This window comes from Canis lupus, chromosome 1 (genome assembly GCF_011100685.1).
Source record: "Canis lupus familiaris isolate Mischka breed German Shepherd chromosome 1, alternate assembly UU_Cfam_GSD_1.0, whole genome shotgun sequence".
Lineage (NCBI taxonomy): Eukaryota > Metazoa > Chordata > Mammalia > Carnivora > Canidae > Canis > Canis lupus.
The window spans coordinates 47,524,152-47,542,287 of record NC_049222.1 but is presented as its reverse complement, the minus strand read 5'-3'; the positions used below and the strand labels follow the sequence as shown (position 1 = coordinate 47,542,287).

Genomic DNA, 18,136 nt, shown 5'->3' with positions numbered 1-18,136 from the left:
GGGGGCCACACTCCTTTACAAACAAGGGCATGCAAAGCCATGTGAAACACTCCTCAAACCCATGCTCTTTGGGACATAAAGCTTTGACATCTAAGTGGGTTGCTACAGTTGGCTGAGTAAGGGGAGCCACTGAAGTCACAGAGAGGTACAGTAACCATGGACAAGGACGGCTTGCAAAAGTCACCAGCTTGAAGACATGGGTGTATCATGTGTGTGCTGGTCTACTGCCCAGCTGAGATGGTGATACCACATGGCCGCCTCCTGGGAGAGGCTTCTGCACCCCAAATGCCCAAGGCCCACGGGACAATATCACTAAGCTGGAAGCTAGGTGCCCTGACAGAAGGCCGTGAATGTCCAGAGCCACGTGCACATGGACACCTCCCGATGGTGTCCTCTGGCTCCAGGTCACATTCACAGCTCAAGCTCTCCCGAGCCATCCCCACAGCCGTGGATCCACAGGTTCAGAGGGCTCTCATACTGTTGACTGCCTTCCTCTGTAAACACGCTGATGGGCATGGGTTTGGCTTCAGGGATTTTTGAAGCCATCAGCTGCCAGAAGAGAATGGAAGCAGGACGGCATGTGGAGCAATGCCCCTCTTCACATTGCCCTGGCCACCACGGAGCCCCCACACACACCCAGGCTCACAAGCCCGATTCCATTGTCTCTTGGCCCTGAGCAGGTCCCAGCAGGGCTCAGACTGTCCTCTTGCTCCAGGGGCGGCTGCAGTTATGGTCTGACCACAGGGCCATGGTGCCCACCTCCTGCCTCCCCCTGCACGATCTCTGCTGCAAGGCCATGTGACTCAGCACCCTAACAACGAGCTCCCTTCCTGCTTGTCATCTGCTGTGGAACCCTCCACTGACAATGGGCATTCACGTCTCCCACAGCGCCACTTGTTCTGCCCTCGGAGGAGAAAGGGGAGAGGCCCGTGTATGGAGCCTTCAGGGAGGCCCGTTCCTGTCTCTACCGGAGCAAAGGGGATCGAAGGATGCGCGAATGTGTCTGAAACCCAAACCCAGCTGGAAGGTCTCATTTAGACTACAGCCCAGACAGGGCACACAGCACATATGGCAGATTTCCTAAAAGCAGAGAGCAATCACATGCCTCAAGGAATACAAACACTGCCCTCAGAAGGTTTTCATGATTCCAGAAATAACGTGTGTGTGTGTGTGTGTGTGTGTGTGTGTGTGTGTGTGTGTGGTGGTAGAGGGGGGGCACACAGAGAGGGAGGGAGGAGGGGAGCTAGAGGGAGAGCTAGGAGAGAACAGGGAGCAGAGGACAGAGTATCTGTGGGATGTGGGTGTCCCACTGCTCCTGCTGCCCCTGAAGCATGATAGGGAGGGAGGAGAGCTCCTTGGATGAAGAGTGTGGTCACAAGTCACTTACCAGCCATGTGACTTGGCTTACATTCCTAATCTCTCTTGGTTTCATTAATTTGTTTGTTCATTCAGGCATATGTTGTATTCCTACTATGTGCCCAATGCTGCACTGGGCACTAGAGATAAAGCTGGGCCATGGGGAGGAGGAGGGAGGTGAGGAAAAGGAGAGGAAGAGGAGCAAGAGGAAGAGAAGAAAGAGGAAGAGGAAAAGAGAAAGGGAGAGGAGGAAGGAGAGGAGGGAGGAGGAGGAGGGGAGGGAAGGAAGAGGAGAAGAAGAGGACAGAAGGAGGAGGAGGAGGAGGTGGCAGCAGTGGTGGAGGAGGCTTGGCTCTGCTGAGCTCGGTCTAGTGAGAGGGGCTTAATCAAGCAGTCGCACTAATTAATGGATGAGCAAACCCTGCAATAAGCACCCCAAGGAAAGGAATGTTTCCTTCAGAGGGTAAAACCAAGGAAGCAGCCCCAACCGGGGGGCTCAGGGCACAGGGGGCTGAGCACCTTCTCTACAAAGGCTTGTTTCCAGGTGAAAGACTGCAGTGATCAGTCAGTGCTCCTTGACTCCTTCCTCCACATCCAGTCCCTCATCAGAGCCGGTTAGCTCTACCTCAAACCACATCTCAAATCTGATCCCCTCTGCACCTCCCCAGTAGGGTCTGGTCCAAGAACTGCCATCTTTGCCTGGACTAGTGCAGTAGTACCTCAGTCAGTCTCCTGCTCCTGCCCTTTACAAGTGAAGGGGGAGGGGAGGACCTTTAAAGCCTGCTAGGTAACTCCTCTGCTTAAAATCCTCTCACAGCTTCCCATCCCACTCAGAATAAAATCCCAAACTGTACCTCTCACCCACAGGACCATCTCCTGCCATAAGATCCTTATGTCCTTTCACACACACACACACACACACACACACACCCATCACCCCCACTGCTGCCTTCCCACTGCCTTCTTAGCTAGGCCTTTGCTCTCCCAAAGCACCGTGCCTGGAATGTCTTACCCAGAGCATTCCCCCAATCCATATAGGTCTGTGCAAGGCCTCCCCCCACAGGCCTTTTCACGCCTATTTGGGCTAAAATACATCAATCCTGACTCCCGACTCCTAAGCTTCTCACCTGCTTTCCCCATTCTTCATCCACTTAATTTACTTGCTGAGTGTCTGTCTGTGATGTTAGGGCTGCTCCAGCTACTGGGAATACTGCAGTGAACCGGGTAAAGTCCCTGTTCTCTTGCAGATGACACCCTAGGACAATGGAGAAAGGACAGTCCTTATTTTTATGTGTCAGCTGCCCCACTCAGCAAAGAGCAGAATCTGCCCCCAAGGCCCATTCCCCCAATTCCAGAACTGGCTGTGCCTCCCTGGGAAGGGAAAGCAGGGGACAGGCAGGATGGGCAGTGAATCCCCAAGGTTTCTGAAACACAAGACAGACAGGGTGGCTGGAGGTCAGAGTGTGGGCAGGGGGCAGCGGGAGGCTGCAGGGGTGGCCCAGGAGGGACCCAGCACCTCTCTTGAATAGCCACCGCTAGTTCTGAGCAGGGAGGTGACAGATGGGGCTTGATGTGGGAAGAATCTGCCTGGCCCCACAGTGGATGTGGGGGCACCTGCATTTGGCACAGAGGTGCTGGTGGTTTAGATGAAGGTGGTGGGCGAGGAGGTGAGCCAGGGGCTGGGTTTTTTCCCCTGTGAAGTGGAGGTAATAATGGTACCTGCCTGGAGGGCTGTGGTATGGGGTGAGGTGACACTCAGCCTGATGCGCAGTCACAGCCAGTGTCAGGATTAAGGGGAAGGTGGTCCTGGCAGGGAGGAGAGCTCCGGCTTTCCTGACCAGCCCCAGTGCTGAAACCAGGGCGCCTCTGTGCTCACTCAAGTGGGTGAGCTCTGAGCACTTCTGAAAATGGCAAATCAGCACAAGAGATGATTCGATAATCAAAATAATTAATCCTCAGGATTACAATTTAAATGCTAGCCATTTAGAGACCCTATCATTACAATCACTCTCAGCATATCCCCCGTCCATCCAGCAACCTTTTAGCTGCCAGTTTATAGAGTCAGAGCTGTTAATGGGGTGACAGCCAAGGCCACACGTCCATAAAGCGCCTCGTTACCAGACTTGAGCCAGATGAGGGCCCGAGTCCTGGGGACTCCCAGGTTACTGCGAACCTTTGATTTCTCAGTTTAACCAATTAAATCTTAATGTATAAATTCACATTCAGCTCATTCGTAGAAGCTGATTTTATTTTTTTTAATTTTTTTTTTTATTTTAAAAAGTAAAAGAGGAAACCTATATGATCTCATTATAAATGTATTCATCACACCCTAGTCTTTCACTCGCAAAGTCTCTCAATTCATCTTCTTTCTTCCCATTTCCAGGGACACTAACCTAGTCCAATCAACTACTCCATAAATTTTTAGTGAATACCCACTGTATGCAAAGCAGTAAGCCAGGCGCTGTGGGGGAACAGAGGATAAATGTGCTTCCTGTCCTTGACTCAAAGAATACAGAAAAAGCTGAAAATATGGGCTTTGTCCTCACCACAAGCTAAAACCTCATGAGAAGAGGTGAAGAGGTCCACCTTCTGTGGACCTTTCCTCTTTTCATTCACATGTCCCTCCTGCAGGGTGGGCACACAGCGCTGAATGTGTCACTGCAGGATAGGGTATTGATGGGGATACTGTCAATCAAAAGTGCCCCCAGTGAAGGAGTGGCATCCTCACCAGGAATGACCAGGACCATGGCTGGTAATGGCTCTGACACTCAGGACACACCCTCAGAGGATGCCCTGCCCCCTTCCCTATCCCCTGGCTCCTGCCTCCTCTTGACCGTCTCCTCACCACCTTCCCCCAGCTTCAACCACTCTGGATCTATTGACCTCACAAATCCCTGATTTCTGCCTCACCCTGAGCAAGGTAGGTTCAGACAAATTGCCAAAAGACTGTGGGGGAGCCAGCCATCGTTGCAGGTGATAAGACAGGGAAGGGTCCAGGGAGGAGAGGAGAGGCAGGGTGCTGCTGGCATGCCAGCTGCATAAACATGATTTCAAGGAGCGGGCTATACTCCATACCCAGCACTGAAAGGCCTGGCTGGCCAAAGCAGGGTTTGCTCCAACAACACTTAGAGAGTCCTGCCCGGTGCAGGTACTATGCTGGGGGCTGCAGAATTGAGGCAGGTGCCAGGCAAAAACACATTTGGAAAGGTAGAAGAAACCAAGAAGGGGGTCACACTGTTATAATGCTCTGGAACTTGTTACTTAAATGCAGGCCAGGCATTTGGACTGTTTAGGCATTTTTACTATTATAAGCAATACTTTAGTGAAAAGCCTTGTCTATATCTCTTTGCTCACTTATCAAATTATTTTCCAAGGGTAAATTCCTGGAATAGGACATTAGGGTCAAGGAGATGCTTTTATTATTTTTTAAAGAACTTATTTACATTGCTGAACTGTTTTGTTAAAGAACTTATTTACATTGCCGAACTGCTCAGAAAAAGTTACACTCATTTATATAAAGATAAGGAAGTTAATGAGGTTAACCAGTTTCTGCTATGTTTATCATTTATATTTCATTTTTGTGAATTATCCATACATATTCTTAAACCTGTCTTTCTATTGAGTCAATATTTTTATCTTTTGTTCTGTATTAATCTTTTGTCTAATAAGTACCTTGCAAATATATTTCCATCTTTGTGGTCTTTAAATTTAAGATGGTTTGTTTTGACCCAAATTTTAAATTTCTGTAGGGGAATCTACCAAACTTTCCTGGCTTTCACGTGATGCTTGTGAGTGCCTTCTTCACCCAATTTTATATAGTCACTGACTTTTTTTTTTTTTTACTGCTTTTACATGTCCACCTATTTAAATATAAATATCAATCTAGGGGCGCCGGAGTGGCTCAGTCTGTTAAACGTCTGCCTTCAGCTCAGGCCATGTCCTGGGATTGAGCCCCACATCAGGTTCCCTGCTCCTCAGGGAGCCTGCTTCTCCCTCTCTCTACTGCTCCCCCTGCTCATGCTCGCTTTCCCCCTCTCTCTCTCTCTCTCTCTCTCTCTCTCTTCCTCTCCCTCTCCTTCTACCAGATAAATAAAAAAATGAAAAATAAATAATATCAATCTATCTAGATTTGATATAAAGTTTCTCATAAACTCATATGCATTTGTATACATTAAATTCTTATATATTCTTAGGTCTTATTCTGCGTCATTAACTTCTAACCACACACAGCTTTATTATTAGATTGTGTGGGAAATATCAGAAAGGGAGACAGAACATAAAGACTGCTAACTCTGGGAAACGAACTAGGGGTGTTGGAAGGGGAGGAGGGCGGGGGGTGGGAGTGAATGGGTGACGGGCACTGGGGGTTATTCTGTATGTTAGTAAATTGAACACCAATAAAAAATAAAAAAACAAAAAAAAAACAAGAAAAAAAACAATTTAATTACTTACAAATAAAAATGCCCCCATCCTTCTACCTCTCATTACTTACTTTTCAGAGTTTTTCCAAATAAACACATACTTTTTTTCTTTCAGATGAACTCAAGAGCTATTTTGAAAATTCCTCCCCAAAAATCATGCTATAATTCAGCCAGAATTATATCAAATTTATAAACTAATTTTGGGAAGGACAGACATCTTTACTACATTGAATTTTCTATGTAGATATTTAACATAATCCTCCATTTATTCCAATAAGCTTTTGCATTTCTCAGTCTTCTACTTTTTCCCCACTATGGGTACTGCACATTTCCTTAAAATTTATTCCTACATGTAAACTACTTAGGTATTGGGTTAAACATTTTTTAGCTGGTCACGGTACTGAGGAAGCACTTTTTTAAAATCTGTAATATGTCATCTGAGATATCTCGTTATTTCTTTTTTTTCTCTTGTTATTTCTAATACATTTGCTTCTCAGTGTCCAACTCATGATTTAACTTCTTCTAGAGATTCTTCTTTCTTGACCTAATGAATGTGCCTGAAACTGTCCTCTGTGTGTGTTCTTGCAACGTTTTATATATAATTCATGTTACATTATGCACGTGATTATATGTTGCCTTTAGAATTTTCTCAATAGTTACAAGCAGCAATCACTTGGTTTTGTATAGATACACCTTGCCTTCCTAATTAGATTAAAAGCTTTTAAAGGCCAAGGGTTGCACCTGCTGCTTCCTTATTACCCACAGACCCCAGCTCCCTGAATAGTGACACACATCCAGAGATAGAACACATGCTCACTTAGTAGTTCATGGATAAGGACAGCCCTGGTGGCCCAGCGGTTTAGCACCGCCTTCAGCCCAGGGTGTGATCCTGGAGATCCAGGATCGAGTCCCACGTCAGGCTCCCTGCATGGAGCCTGCTTCTCCCTCTGCCGGTCTCTCTCTCTCTCTCTCTCTCTGTCATAAATAAATAAACACATGAATCTTTATTAAAAAAGTAGTACATGGATAAAATTACCCAAGTAATTTTCCTAATTCAAATTCAAGCATTAAAACAGGATTGGAAAACTGAATGAACAATGATCACGTAAACTCTGAAAGTAATTTCTGAAACCGTCATAAATCTTCATCTCCTAACCCCTCCCCCCACGCAATGGCCAAAAAAGATATTTCCTCTCCTCTCATTCACATCTTCACCTCAGTTCACGGCACACCCACTGTTTCTCCATCCAGAAACCTAGGGCAGCCTAATGCCTCCCATTCTTTGACTCCTGCTGACATCCGATCCCACTGATCAGTAGAGACCCATCTTCCAGATCCATCCACTGCATACATGTCCCCTGCCAGCACCCAGGTCATCTCTGCTAGCTCTAGCCACTCCAGCCACACCTTGCCCAGCCCCTTTCCCCGCTGTGGGCCTCAGGCCTTTCCCACTGAATATCCGAAGTGTGTTTCCCACCCCTCACCCAAATATCTTTCTCCTTCTTGATGCCCAGTGAGCTTCCTTCCTCACAATCTGGCATAGTATTGGCTTACTTACTCACCATCTACATGTCTCACTAGACTATAAGATCCAGGTCCAATTTTAGACCCATTTTCTTCCTTTTTTAATTACTGAGGTATAGTTGACATACGATGCTATATTAGTTTCAGGTGTGCAACATGGTGATTAGACAGTTCTATACATTACACAACACTCACCACGGTCTGTGCAGTCACCATCTGGCACCATACAATGTTAGTACAATATTACTGACTGTATTCCCTATGCTCTACTTTTCATCCCTATGGCTTATTTATTTTATAAGACACTTTGTTTACAGGCATAGTTCTCAGCACACAAAATGCTCCGTACATGTTCATTGAATGAATGTGGAAAGAGCACCGGTGTATCCAAGCTTTGTGACTTACCAGCCTGGGAAGCTGAAGCAAGCAATCCGGACTCTTTGAGCCAGGGATTCGGTACATACAGAAACAGAAATATCGCCTCTGTCAACTTCACTGGGTGTTGTAAGGACTGAAGAAAAGCTGTCTGTGACAATGCTTAGAAATACACACTGCCTTAACAACGCAAAGTATTGTTGTGTGTCGGTGGGGTCTGGCTTAGCCAGGCCGGGCTTTGGGCTCTAATCTTACCAAATTCAGCCCTCTCCATAAGAATAACCACCACCCCTCATCTCAAAATCCCAATGGCACCAACACTGGAATGCCATAATAAGATTTATCCTGAAAATGCTATTAAAATTTAGAAAGTCTAAGAAACAAGAATAATGTTATATGTTTTTTAACCGTTGGATGAGAACAACTAAAAGAGGCAGGGGAAGGGAAGGTATTTTTAAAACCTTGCCCAGGTTTTTCTTGCAAATTTCAAAACCCACACTTCCTGTCAGGGGATCTTCCTTGGTGCAGCTTTATGCTGTGGCCACTTTTACAAAGAAAGCAGTTACACATGAGTGTGGTCCATGTATCAGGTTAACGTTACGATTTAAGTCTGTAGCAACGTTTTCATTTTCTAAAAATTTCAACTCTAAATATTCCTCCTTGAGAAGAGCAAGAATAAAACTGAAATGAGCAATCTTAGATTCCCTCTAACTTTGCAGAAATGGCTGGTAATCGGATGAGGCAGGCTGTGTTTGTAAACATCTTTACCATCCGAGACAGACTTCTGCAGACAGCAAGTCCATTCTCTTACACAAACCACTGCAGAGCTACTATGGCAAACAGATGTAGGTTATCGTGTAAATCCATAAGAAACGAGTAGCCACTCTTCTCACACTCACAAAGCACACATCCTTAATTTATGGAAGTTAAACAGGTGGCACGGTTGCTGCTGATGAACCAACCACACGAAGACATCTCCACCTGGATGCTCAGAATGCAGACTCCCAGGCAGGGGAGGGGTTGCCCTGAGCCCAGCAGATTTAAGCCCATCCAGGTACACGTGTGCTATTTTTAAAGCACCCATGTAATGAAAGAACCCCTGAAAATACAGAAATGACATGTAATAGCCCCGGGAAGGCCAGGGAAAATGTGGTTCTCTTCTGCAAAGCTAAGCTACATATTCCAAGGAAAGATGCCCTTAAGTATCCCTAAAAAGGATACACAATGCAGATATCTTAAGTTTCAGAGAAAACTTTCTGGCGTTGTCTACAGGATTACAGTACCTATGAAATAAACATACAAGGTCCACACCCTCTCTTGGAATGAACACAAGGTCAGGGTTTGGTTTCGGTTTGTTTTGTTTTTGGACCACGGGAAATATGAATTTAGATGCAAATGTCTTGAAATCCTTCAGTTAAAATCAAGAAGGAGCCTGGCCCCATGAGTTCTGGGGTAGAAGACTGCCAGGCCTGAAGTCCAATCCCACGAATGCAGAGATCAGTGAACATTTTCTCCAAAGCAAACTCTCTTCCACGCTCCTCTCCCCAGAAATTAATATGCAAGGCCAGGCAGGGTCTGGCTGGAAAGATGGAATTGGGAGCCAAGGGTCCCTAGAAGTGGGAGCATGGTGCAGGGTGGGGCTCACTGCCTTCCCCCTTGGGAAAGGATGGTACAGGTTCTCAGATCCCATGTGGATGGCAAATGGGGAGAATCTACTCCTGAGGAGTCCACACCCACCTGGAAGCAGAGGGGACGTTCCTCCAGCACATGGCCCTCACTCAGGGCATCTCACTGACAAAAAAAAGTGGCTCCAGTGAGGTGGTATAGCACAGGCACATCCTAAATCTGCTCCAAAGGCCTGTGAGAGCCTTTGAGAGCTGTATGTGGTGGGGAAAAACAGTTCCCGTGCACCCACCTGGGTGGACGAGAGCCCAGGGAAGGAGAAAAGGTCTTGGCTGGGAGTCCCGAGGCTGCTAGCCTGGGTTCCATCATCTTCCTTCTGCTCCTGCCTGGCTCCCAGACCCGACTGCATAATAGTTAATATAATAAAGAACTATCATCATACTGATAAAAGCTCTGACTCCCCACCATGCACCAGGCACAATGCTTCTTCTAGAAAGCAATAGGCTGAGAAGTTAAACACTCTGATGGGAGTGTATTCCCAGCTCCACCATTTACAAACTGTGTGGCCTAAGGCAAGTCCACGTCTGTACACTAGGGATGCTAATCATTTCTGCCTCACAGCATTGTTAGGATTGAACAATGTGATGCTCGGCAAAGGCATGCAGTAAAGTTTCAATAATCACAAGTTGATAGTATTTTTTTTTTTTTTTACTTTGGATTGTCTTTAATCCTCATAGGTTTGCAAAGACACTTAGGTCCAGTGTTGCAAGAAAGGCTACCGATGGATGGGAGACAGAGGATCAGGTCTGTGGAACTCCAGACGCCCCTCATGCTGTTCCAGGGCAGTGTGGGATGGAGTCCACCCAGCATGAGGGACCAGCTGACCCAGACCAGTTGTTAGCCTCCCTACCCAATCGTGTTGCCATCGTCCCTGAAATCCTTCTGAGCTCAACCCCATCACCTCTAGGATGAAACCTACACTCTCCAGCAAGGCAGTGGGGCCAGGGGGTGAAGGGGTGTTTCGGTGCCCCCATCAGAGGGAGTGGCGGAGAGGGAGGAAAGAACTTGAGGTTTGGTCTCACAATGACCCAAGTTCAAATTTTGCTTTTATATTTACTACTTACATGCCCTTCTGATGTTACCTAGTCTCAATGTCTTCACTTGCAAAATGACCCTAACACCAATTTATCTCGGCTGAGGAGTGTAGTCAACAGTGGCCAAGTTCTGGCTACCCCCCTGCCCCATCATCTGCCATCATCCAATGGTCACTTCACCCTGATGCACAGGACACGTCCCCAGCACACCACGCCTCACCTGTTTTCTCCCATTTATATATCCTCTCCCTCCTTGAGTCTTGCCCATCCTTCCCACCCCTATATTACCCTCTATGGGGTTAAATCGTATTTCTCTTTCAAGATTCTCCTCTAGCATGACCTCCCCTGGGATGGGTTTCCCTCCAGCTCCCTGTGAGACCCAGAGCATCCACTGCACGCTGCTCTCTGAGGACTGACTGTATCACCCACTTCCAGAGTGACTTTTGTTCCTATCTCTTCTTCTGGACTGTGTTCTTTGAAAGTGCAGCGGGCATCTTCCATCTCTGGACAGCACGTCCTAGCACTTTGTAGGCACTCTCTATGTGCTTGCTGAAGCAAGAATGCAAACTTATATAAGTGACTCGAGATCTCACTTGAAAAACTGAAACATGCAGGAGAAACAATAAAAATTCCAGGATTTCAGAGCTGGAAGGAATATGCATATTCACCCTGTCCATTGACTACACTTGATGTGAAGACAAGTCAACCACAGTTTATTGGCTGCCCAAGATAACATAGGTGGGAGATGCTTGGCCTGGCAAGCTTAACCAGGCATGGAATACTCAAGTAACAGTTGAGCATCATCATGTGGCCATGGGGTAGGAGTTTAGTGACATCATTGGCTCTAGTGATATGATGACTCCCTCACACAGGAGAGCTGTTTCCTTTCAGCATCACCAAGAACATCCTAGGAGTCAGTCACACAGACTCAGAGCCACTCACATCACCAACAGAATCCAGTCACTGGATTGGAATACAGAGACTCGCCTCATTTCCTAAGTGCTGAAATGGAAACAAAATCAGAAACAAGGGAGAAATACAGGTGTGGATTTTAAATTATAATCTTTAAAAAGGTTTAGCTTTTTGTTATTCAGTCACTGGGGCTCTGCACATCACAGCCTGGAGACACAATATCAATGTGGGAAAAGCATGCTTTTCAGTGCAGGACAGGCCCGGGGGGGGGGGGGGGGCGGGGGCGGGGGAGCAGAAAAGTAGAACAGAAACAAAAACAAAAACCTAATCACGTAAACAGCTGAGAAAAATATAAGGAAATAAAACTTTGGCCAAGGCTCAGAAAGGAAATTTTTAAATAAAAGGAAAGATATCAGCAGGACGAGGGAAATTATATTTCAAACTTTCTTGCACCTCTACTTCCTACAAACAAAACTTCCTCCCCGGGGTGAGTCTAGGGAGTTTTAGAGTAAGTGAAGCCCCCACAGAAAGGGGAGCACTGAGCAGGTCATGCTGCAGTATTCCAGGCACCACGGGTCTGCCCTGGACCAAACCTCCCAATGCTACAGAACAAGTTCACGATCGGTCAGGCGTAAGGGCCTCAAGTTCATTGCTAGGTCTGAGACTCTATGATTCCAACATCTACATTACTTTAAAATGAACCAAATCCTCCCATTTTATCAGCACCACTATCCCTAATCTTCATGTCGTGGGAAATCTTCAAAGGGAGGGTTTCTGGCCACAGTTTTGTTCAATTGTGTTTGTAGTGCCAAAGTCCTTGGATGTCGTTGTATTTTTTGTTACACAGGAAGATTGCAGCAGATTACAAATAGAAGTAAATAAAGAGAACACTGAGTCATGCATCTTAAAATCCTCCAAAATAAAGAAGCCTGGCCTCCTAGTGGAGCAAGCATGTCACACACATACAACATGGAAGCGGAATAGAATGTACAGGGCTTTACCCATGGTCTAACCTCCTGACCCACCCTTCTTATATGTCCTCCTGGCAGGAGCAATAAGAATGGCCTACAGCAGAAGGAATTCTAGGAATTAGCTGATAATGATCATGAAACAGTTTAGAGGTTGTACTGCCTCTAAAGGACCAGCATCATTATTAGAGTGAGCTTCCATTCTCTTCGACATTTTCCTACTCATTTTGTATGAAAGAAAGCAAGTTGTCACTTTATAAGAAAAAAAAAAAGTTTGCAGAACACATTTCATCCGATTTTAAAGGTAGTTCTCCTATGAAGATAATACACTACAAACAATGCACTGCCCAAAGCTCCCACCTAGACGCTGCCGTGTATTAGAACCGGTGTTTTGTTAAGCAAGACCCCCTGCAAAGAATAACGGTCGCACTGAAATGCTTGCAGAGCCTCAGCAGGTGGAAGACCAGTATTTCTAAAATAGAGTTGATTGAAGAAGGGCTGAGACGCCAGGGTTTGCCTTGCTTCTGTGCAACAACACACTGGATCTCAGGACACTTGGGTGGGCCCTGGGAGACAGTCACCCTGGAAATGCTGCCCGGGGAGCAGAGGATGATTGCAAACGCAATCAGCCCGCTTATGGCAGCCGGCTGCAGCCGTTCACGCCCTCTGTCTCATCTCGCCTGGCTGCGCCGTGAGGATAATTAGATGTCATCAAATCCAGCCTTGAGAATACAGCAAACTGTTCACACTGAGAGCAACAATTCAGGCCAATTAAGCTGGGGTGCTGAAGAGCTGTGAAGAGCGTGTTGATTAGCTTGAACGTAAGGTAGATTATTTTAAGGGAGAAACAGCAAATGGAATACAGACGTTAGAATGTTCTCCATTTGTGAGATGTTCTCACTCCAGTTCAGGTGTTTGAACCACACATTTCCAACTGGCTACTATCAGAGGCCAAGTTTATATATGCTGCCATCATTTCCCAGAAAACCTCAATCATGAAGATCATGCGATCACTTTTTTGTGAGTGTTCTCTACATGAAGCAATGTCACATGGCAGGAGCTGGCCAGGTTCTGAAAAAGAAGTCTGCCTTCTTAATTCATTTCGATTCAGAACTTCTCTGCCCACACATACACGGATGCCTGATTCCAGGACACTTGTTATAAGGCAGTGGCAAAGTAGTAGTGCCCTTCCTGGCCAGCATCCTCTGCATGAAGCAAGCTTCACCGTAGCCCATGGTACAGACAGAAGCATTACTGGAAATAGAGCATCAATCCCCTCTAGGAGGATGCTTCATGGCCAACTCATTATATATGTTGTCACTGAATATTTATTGAGTCCCTATCATATGCCAGACACAGTCTTAAGGAGAGGCATTGAAGCAATGAATAAGACAAATAAGGTCCTCGCCCCTATTCCAAACAAATGAACTAGTGGGCTAGTTCAATTATAATGATGGAAATGACTGCGAATAACCAACGTGCACAGGGAGCAATTAAAAAGGCAGGAGAATGCCATCATGGTCAGTTATAACTAGTACAAGCCACATAAACTTTATGCCAAACTTATGACTGTGATTCTTTTCACCACCCTTAGTTTAAAACAATGAGATTAATTAAAAGTAACTTGGATAACACACTCAAAATACTGCTGTGTGGAAAGACACGTCCACATGACCAAGAGCTTCAAGGATGTGCAGAAATGTATGGTAATCTAAGGACCATGGCACCACTTGAGGGCAGAGAACAGCAACAGTATGGGAACATGTGCCCTGACCCAGCATAAGAAGAGAAGATGCTCCTATTGGAACCCAAGGTCAGGAAACCAAACAAGTCCCAAAGTCCCCCTGCCCGTCCTGAAGAGACCGTCACCTATCATTACCCAACAAGCCAAAATCGACCTTCAAAATGCATTTCACTTCATACAAAAAGAGCAGAAAGGGTCCACCCACAACCTATGAAGAGCCTCACATGGCCTAGGGGGGAGGAGAGAAAATGCTCTAGAGGTTCTCTAGCCCAGTAGCTTTCAAATAGGGGCAGCCCTCCAAACGCATATATACAATCTGTCCTCCCCTGGACCTCAGAGCAGAGGTTCACAGAGAGGGACGCACAAAAGGGGACCCAGGGATGACCCCCCAAGAGAGGATAAAGCTTGCTGGATGGTGTTCAGGGACTGTCAGGGACCATCACCTATTCTTATTTATATCCCTCACCCAATCTGGATCATCACTGTGAGCAAAAACAGAAGAACAACTAAACAAACAGGAGAGAAGGCAAGGGAATGAAAACTTTCTTCCTTGACAAGGTGGCTGAGGGTTCTAACTGCAAGGTTAGGTGTTCTGGGGATGAGCAGTCACGGTTAACAGAATCTAAGCCACACGTCAGAAACAAATGTGCTCATCCAGTCAACAAATGCAATCATGAAACTAGGACTGCTTGCATTCCTATTGGTTACAAGGAATTGGGCTAGAGGCTACAGAGTTATGGGAAGAAGTAGGACAGCTGGGCTCCCCAAAAGCCCAGCTGTCTGTAAGGGTTAAGAGCTGGACACTGAGCCTCAGCTAAGACCCAAGTGCCCTCACTCAGCCCAAGCGGAGCTGTGCCATTAGGTGCCAGCTGAGAGGGCAGGCACGTGGGCAGGAGGTACCATGGTTGGGTATGAAGGGCTCTGAACTGCCCCCAAAAGAAAAACCACTGATGCTGACACCTGCCGGGGACACCCTGAATCATCCTGACCCCAGGCATGCCTCCCTTCTCCCCATCTGTCTGAGTGTAGCTTCCAACCCCAGCCCAGTTCATCCCATGCCCTGCGGACCCTGGGTCCTGCCTGCCTGTCCCCCAGGGTCCCCGTAGGCTCTGGTGCTTTTGCCTTGGATTAAGCTAGTAGCATCTCCCTCTAGATCCCTCAGATGGGCACTTGCCATTAGGCAGGCCCCAGTCCTCACCCCACCCTTAAATCAAGGATCTCTCTTTTCAGGACCACATTATGCCCATGGCATTTATGATCTCATCAGATAGACACAGAGGAAACAGATATAGATGATAGATGGATTGATGATAACAATTCCAAGCACTGGGTATTCTCAATGCTTTAAGAATGGTGAAAAAAATAGGTAATAAAGGAGTATCAAGGATGGGTCAAGGTCACAGACTCCCAACTGGAGTGAGCAGTGAGGACTTCCTGGAAGAAGTGACATTTGTGTTAGATATAATTACTAGAGGTAAACTTCTGCAAGTGGAGGTAATAGGGTTTGGGCAGGAAAAGGAAAGGAATAGCAGAAATTATTCTAGGTGTAGGAACAGCATGAGCTAAGGTTGGGAAGGTGCCAGTGTGCACAGTGCAGTGACAGGAACAGCCTGTCAGGTCCATGAGTGCAGGAGAGAAGGTCAGAAGGCAGACATAGCCCTGTCCCAACCAGCACTCCACTGTAGAATGGGTTACCCCACACATGAGAACAATTCACTTGTAACTACTCAACCTCTCTCTAGTTGTCCATTCTGTGCAGACTTTCAAAGAGAGAGAGAGAGAGAGAGAGAGAGAGAGGAAAAATAAGATAAAAACACTATCTTAGGAGACACAAGCTGCTCCTCTACAGGAAATAGATTGCCTCACATTTCCAAAAACACAATAAAAATATCAACCCTCTCTCCATGGTTTACATAGAAAGTGGGAGTGCTGAAACCTGTGTACACACACAATTTCAGAGGGGGAGTTTATGGATGATACGGGTGAGCTCCAGGCAGAGACAGAATATAATGCTATAGAGGGTCCTGAGAGGCTCAGTTGGTTAAGCATCTGCCTGTGGTTCAGGTCATGGTCCCAGGGTCTTGGGATCGAGCCCCATGTCAGGCTCTTAATTCAGCAGACTGCTTCTCCCGCTCCCTCTTCCCCCTGCTTGTGCTCATGCGCTCTTTCTCTGTCAAATAAATTAATTAAATCTTTTTTAAAAAGAAAGAAAAGAATGCTGTAGATTGAACACTCCCTTGTCAGAAGTCTTCACCAGCCCATTTCAATTTCATGGTCCTTTCTCATAACAACATAACCGATAAAAATAATGCAAAACACATCTTTTAAAACCCCTAGAAAAATTTTATTTTCAAGATTGAGAATAAGAACTATGTGATATTTACAGCTTTATTCTTGGAATATGAAAACCATCTATTCTATCTCATAAAAGAGATGGGGAAGCCTGTTCAAACCCATAACTCCCGTATCTGGGCACCCAATGCAGAATCTGGAACACCAAATGAGAAGTTTGCATTCTGAGAGGGGCTGATGTGTCCCCATAACAGTACAACTACCCTCGAGGGGGCTTGCCCTAAAACCCCCTTCCTGAGGGTCCTCCCCGAGCCGCTGAGCCCAAAAGGGGTGAACCTCAGGGAACAGAGGCCACAAACCTGTCAGATCTCACCGTAATGAGGCCACGAGCAGGTTCGCCATCTGAGAGAAATCTAAAATCAATCCTAAGCCCAACTCAAAGTCTAAGTGCTGTCTAGTGGCACCATGTGCAGACGATTTGAGAAAGCACCCGTGATAACACTGTCCCCTTCCACGGGACCTCTCCCAAAGCCCAGCCTTAATTCACTATGGAACTCAAGAACCTGTCACTTTTAAAACAGTTCACTTGCTCTTCAGAGCAACCTGTGACAATGGCAGAGAAGGAACCATCAGAATGAACCCCATTTTACTGAAGCACAAGCTACGATTCCTCTGGATCTCAAAGCAAGGACATCTGAGAGCTGGGGGTTGCAGGCTCCTCCCCAGGCTTTTCTCACTACACCTAGCTGCCTCTCTGCTGTCAGGTGGAAGGAGCCCACTCTAGGAGAGGGTGCTCACCCGTGCAGCCCCAGCGTGTCGGGGCAGGGCTCGGTGGCCTTCCCATTGCCATGTCTTGTCGCTTCTGGCCTCCCCAGGAGCCAGGCTGCTCCTGCCTGGTATGGTGGTGGGGGTGCTCCCGGCCGTCAGCAAACCAAACTCCCTTGTCCCATCAGGAATACTGGCTGCTTCTCTCCTCTCACGTAACTTGAGAAGGGCCTGTCGACTCTGACTTATGGAGGTGTAAAGCTCTGTTTATCAGATGCATGTCAAAATCACAGAAATTACTGCACAGCTACACCACTGCTGAGCTTCCAGGTCACCTTGGAGCTGGGAGGGGGCCCTGAGGTGCCCAACTAGGCATGCAGCCCTACTTAACACATATTTGGGACTGAGCAAATTCTCTCCTTGATATGTTTGCCCTCATAACAAGGCATTCAGGTTCAAAGGTAAACATCTTCTTGCCACTTCCGTTCACACCTTCAAAAACAACCAACCTCTTGGGACACCTGGGTGGTTCAGTGGTTGAGAGTCTGCCTTCGGCTTAGGGTGTGATCCCGGGGTCCTGGATTGAGTCCCACATCGGGCTCCCTTCATGGAGCCTGCTTCTCCCTCTGCCTGTGTCTCTGCCTCTCTCTCTCTCTCTCATGGATAAATATTTTAACAAAATAAAAATTTTTTTAAATGAACTCTGAGAGATCCTTCCCTTGAAGAGCAAGAGAGAAGCAAATACCATACGCTGGAGTATGGCAAGAGGGCACTGCCATTGTCCTGAAAGAGGCCCTTGGGGCTGCCTGAGATGAAAAGTCTCTCCCCTCCCCCAGTGGGGGTGAGTGTGAGGATCCAAGCTCCCCAAAATGGGTTATAGCCAATTAAAAATGTGAATAAGGCAAAAAACAAAACACTGAAGTACATAGAGTAATAGCAGATTTCTTACACTGCACTTAAAACATGTCAATCACTACTCTAAGAGTTTTACATATATGTACTCATTTTATTTTTAAGATTTATTTATTTGAGAGAGAGAGAGAGTACAAGCAGGAGGGGCAG

At 46.6% G+C, this 18,136-nt stretch overlaps 1 protein-coding gene across 5 annotated transcripts in view; it reads right to left on the bottom strand.

The window, feature by feature from the left end:
• ZDHHC14 (zinc finger DHHC-type palmitoyltransferase 14) overlaps positions 1–18,136 on the bottom strand; it is a 283,131-nt gene that overhangs the window by 171,900 nt on the left and 93,095 nt on the right. The window contains exon 1 of one of the 5 annotated variants that reach the window (XM_038526428.1): positions 2,484–2,518. The exons of the other annotated variants lie outside the window; for them this stretch is intronic. Coding sequence (XP_038382356.1) covers positions 2,484–2,503 — 20 coding nt within the window. The 5' untranslated portion in view covers positions 2,504–2,518. Of the gene's footprint in view, positions 1–2,483; positions 2,519–18,136 lie in introns of those variants that run through there. 5 annotated transcript variants of the gene reach the window in all.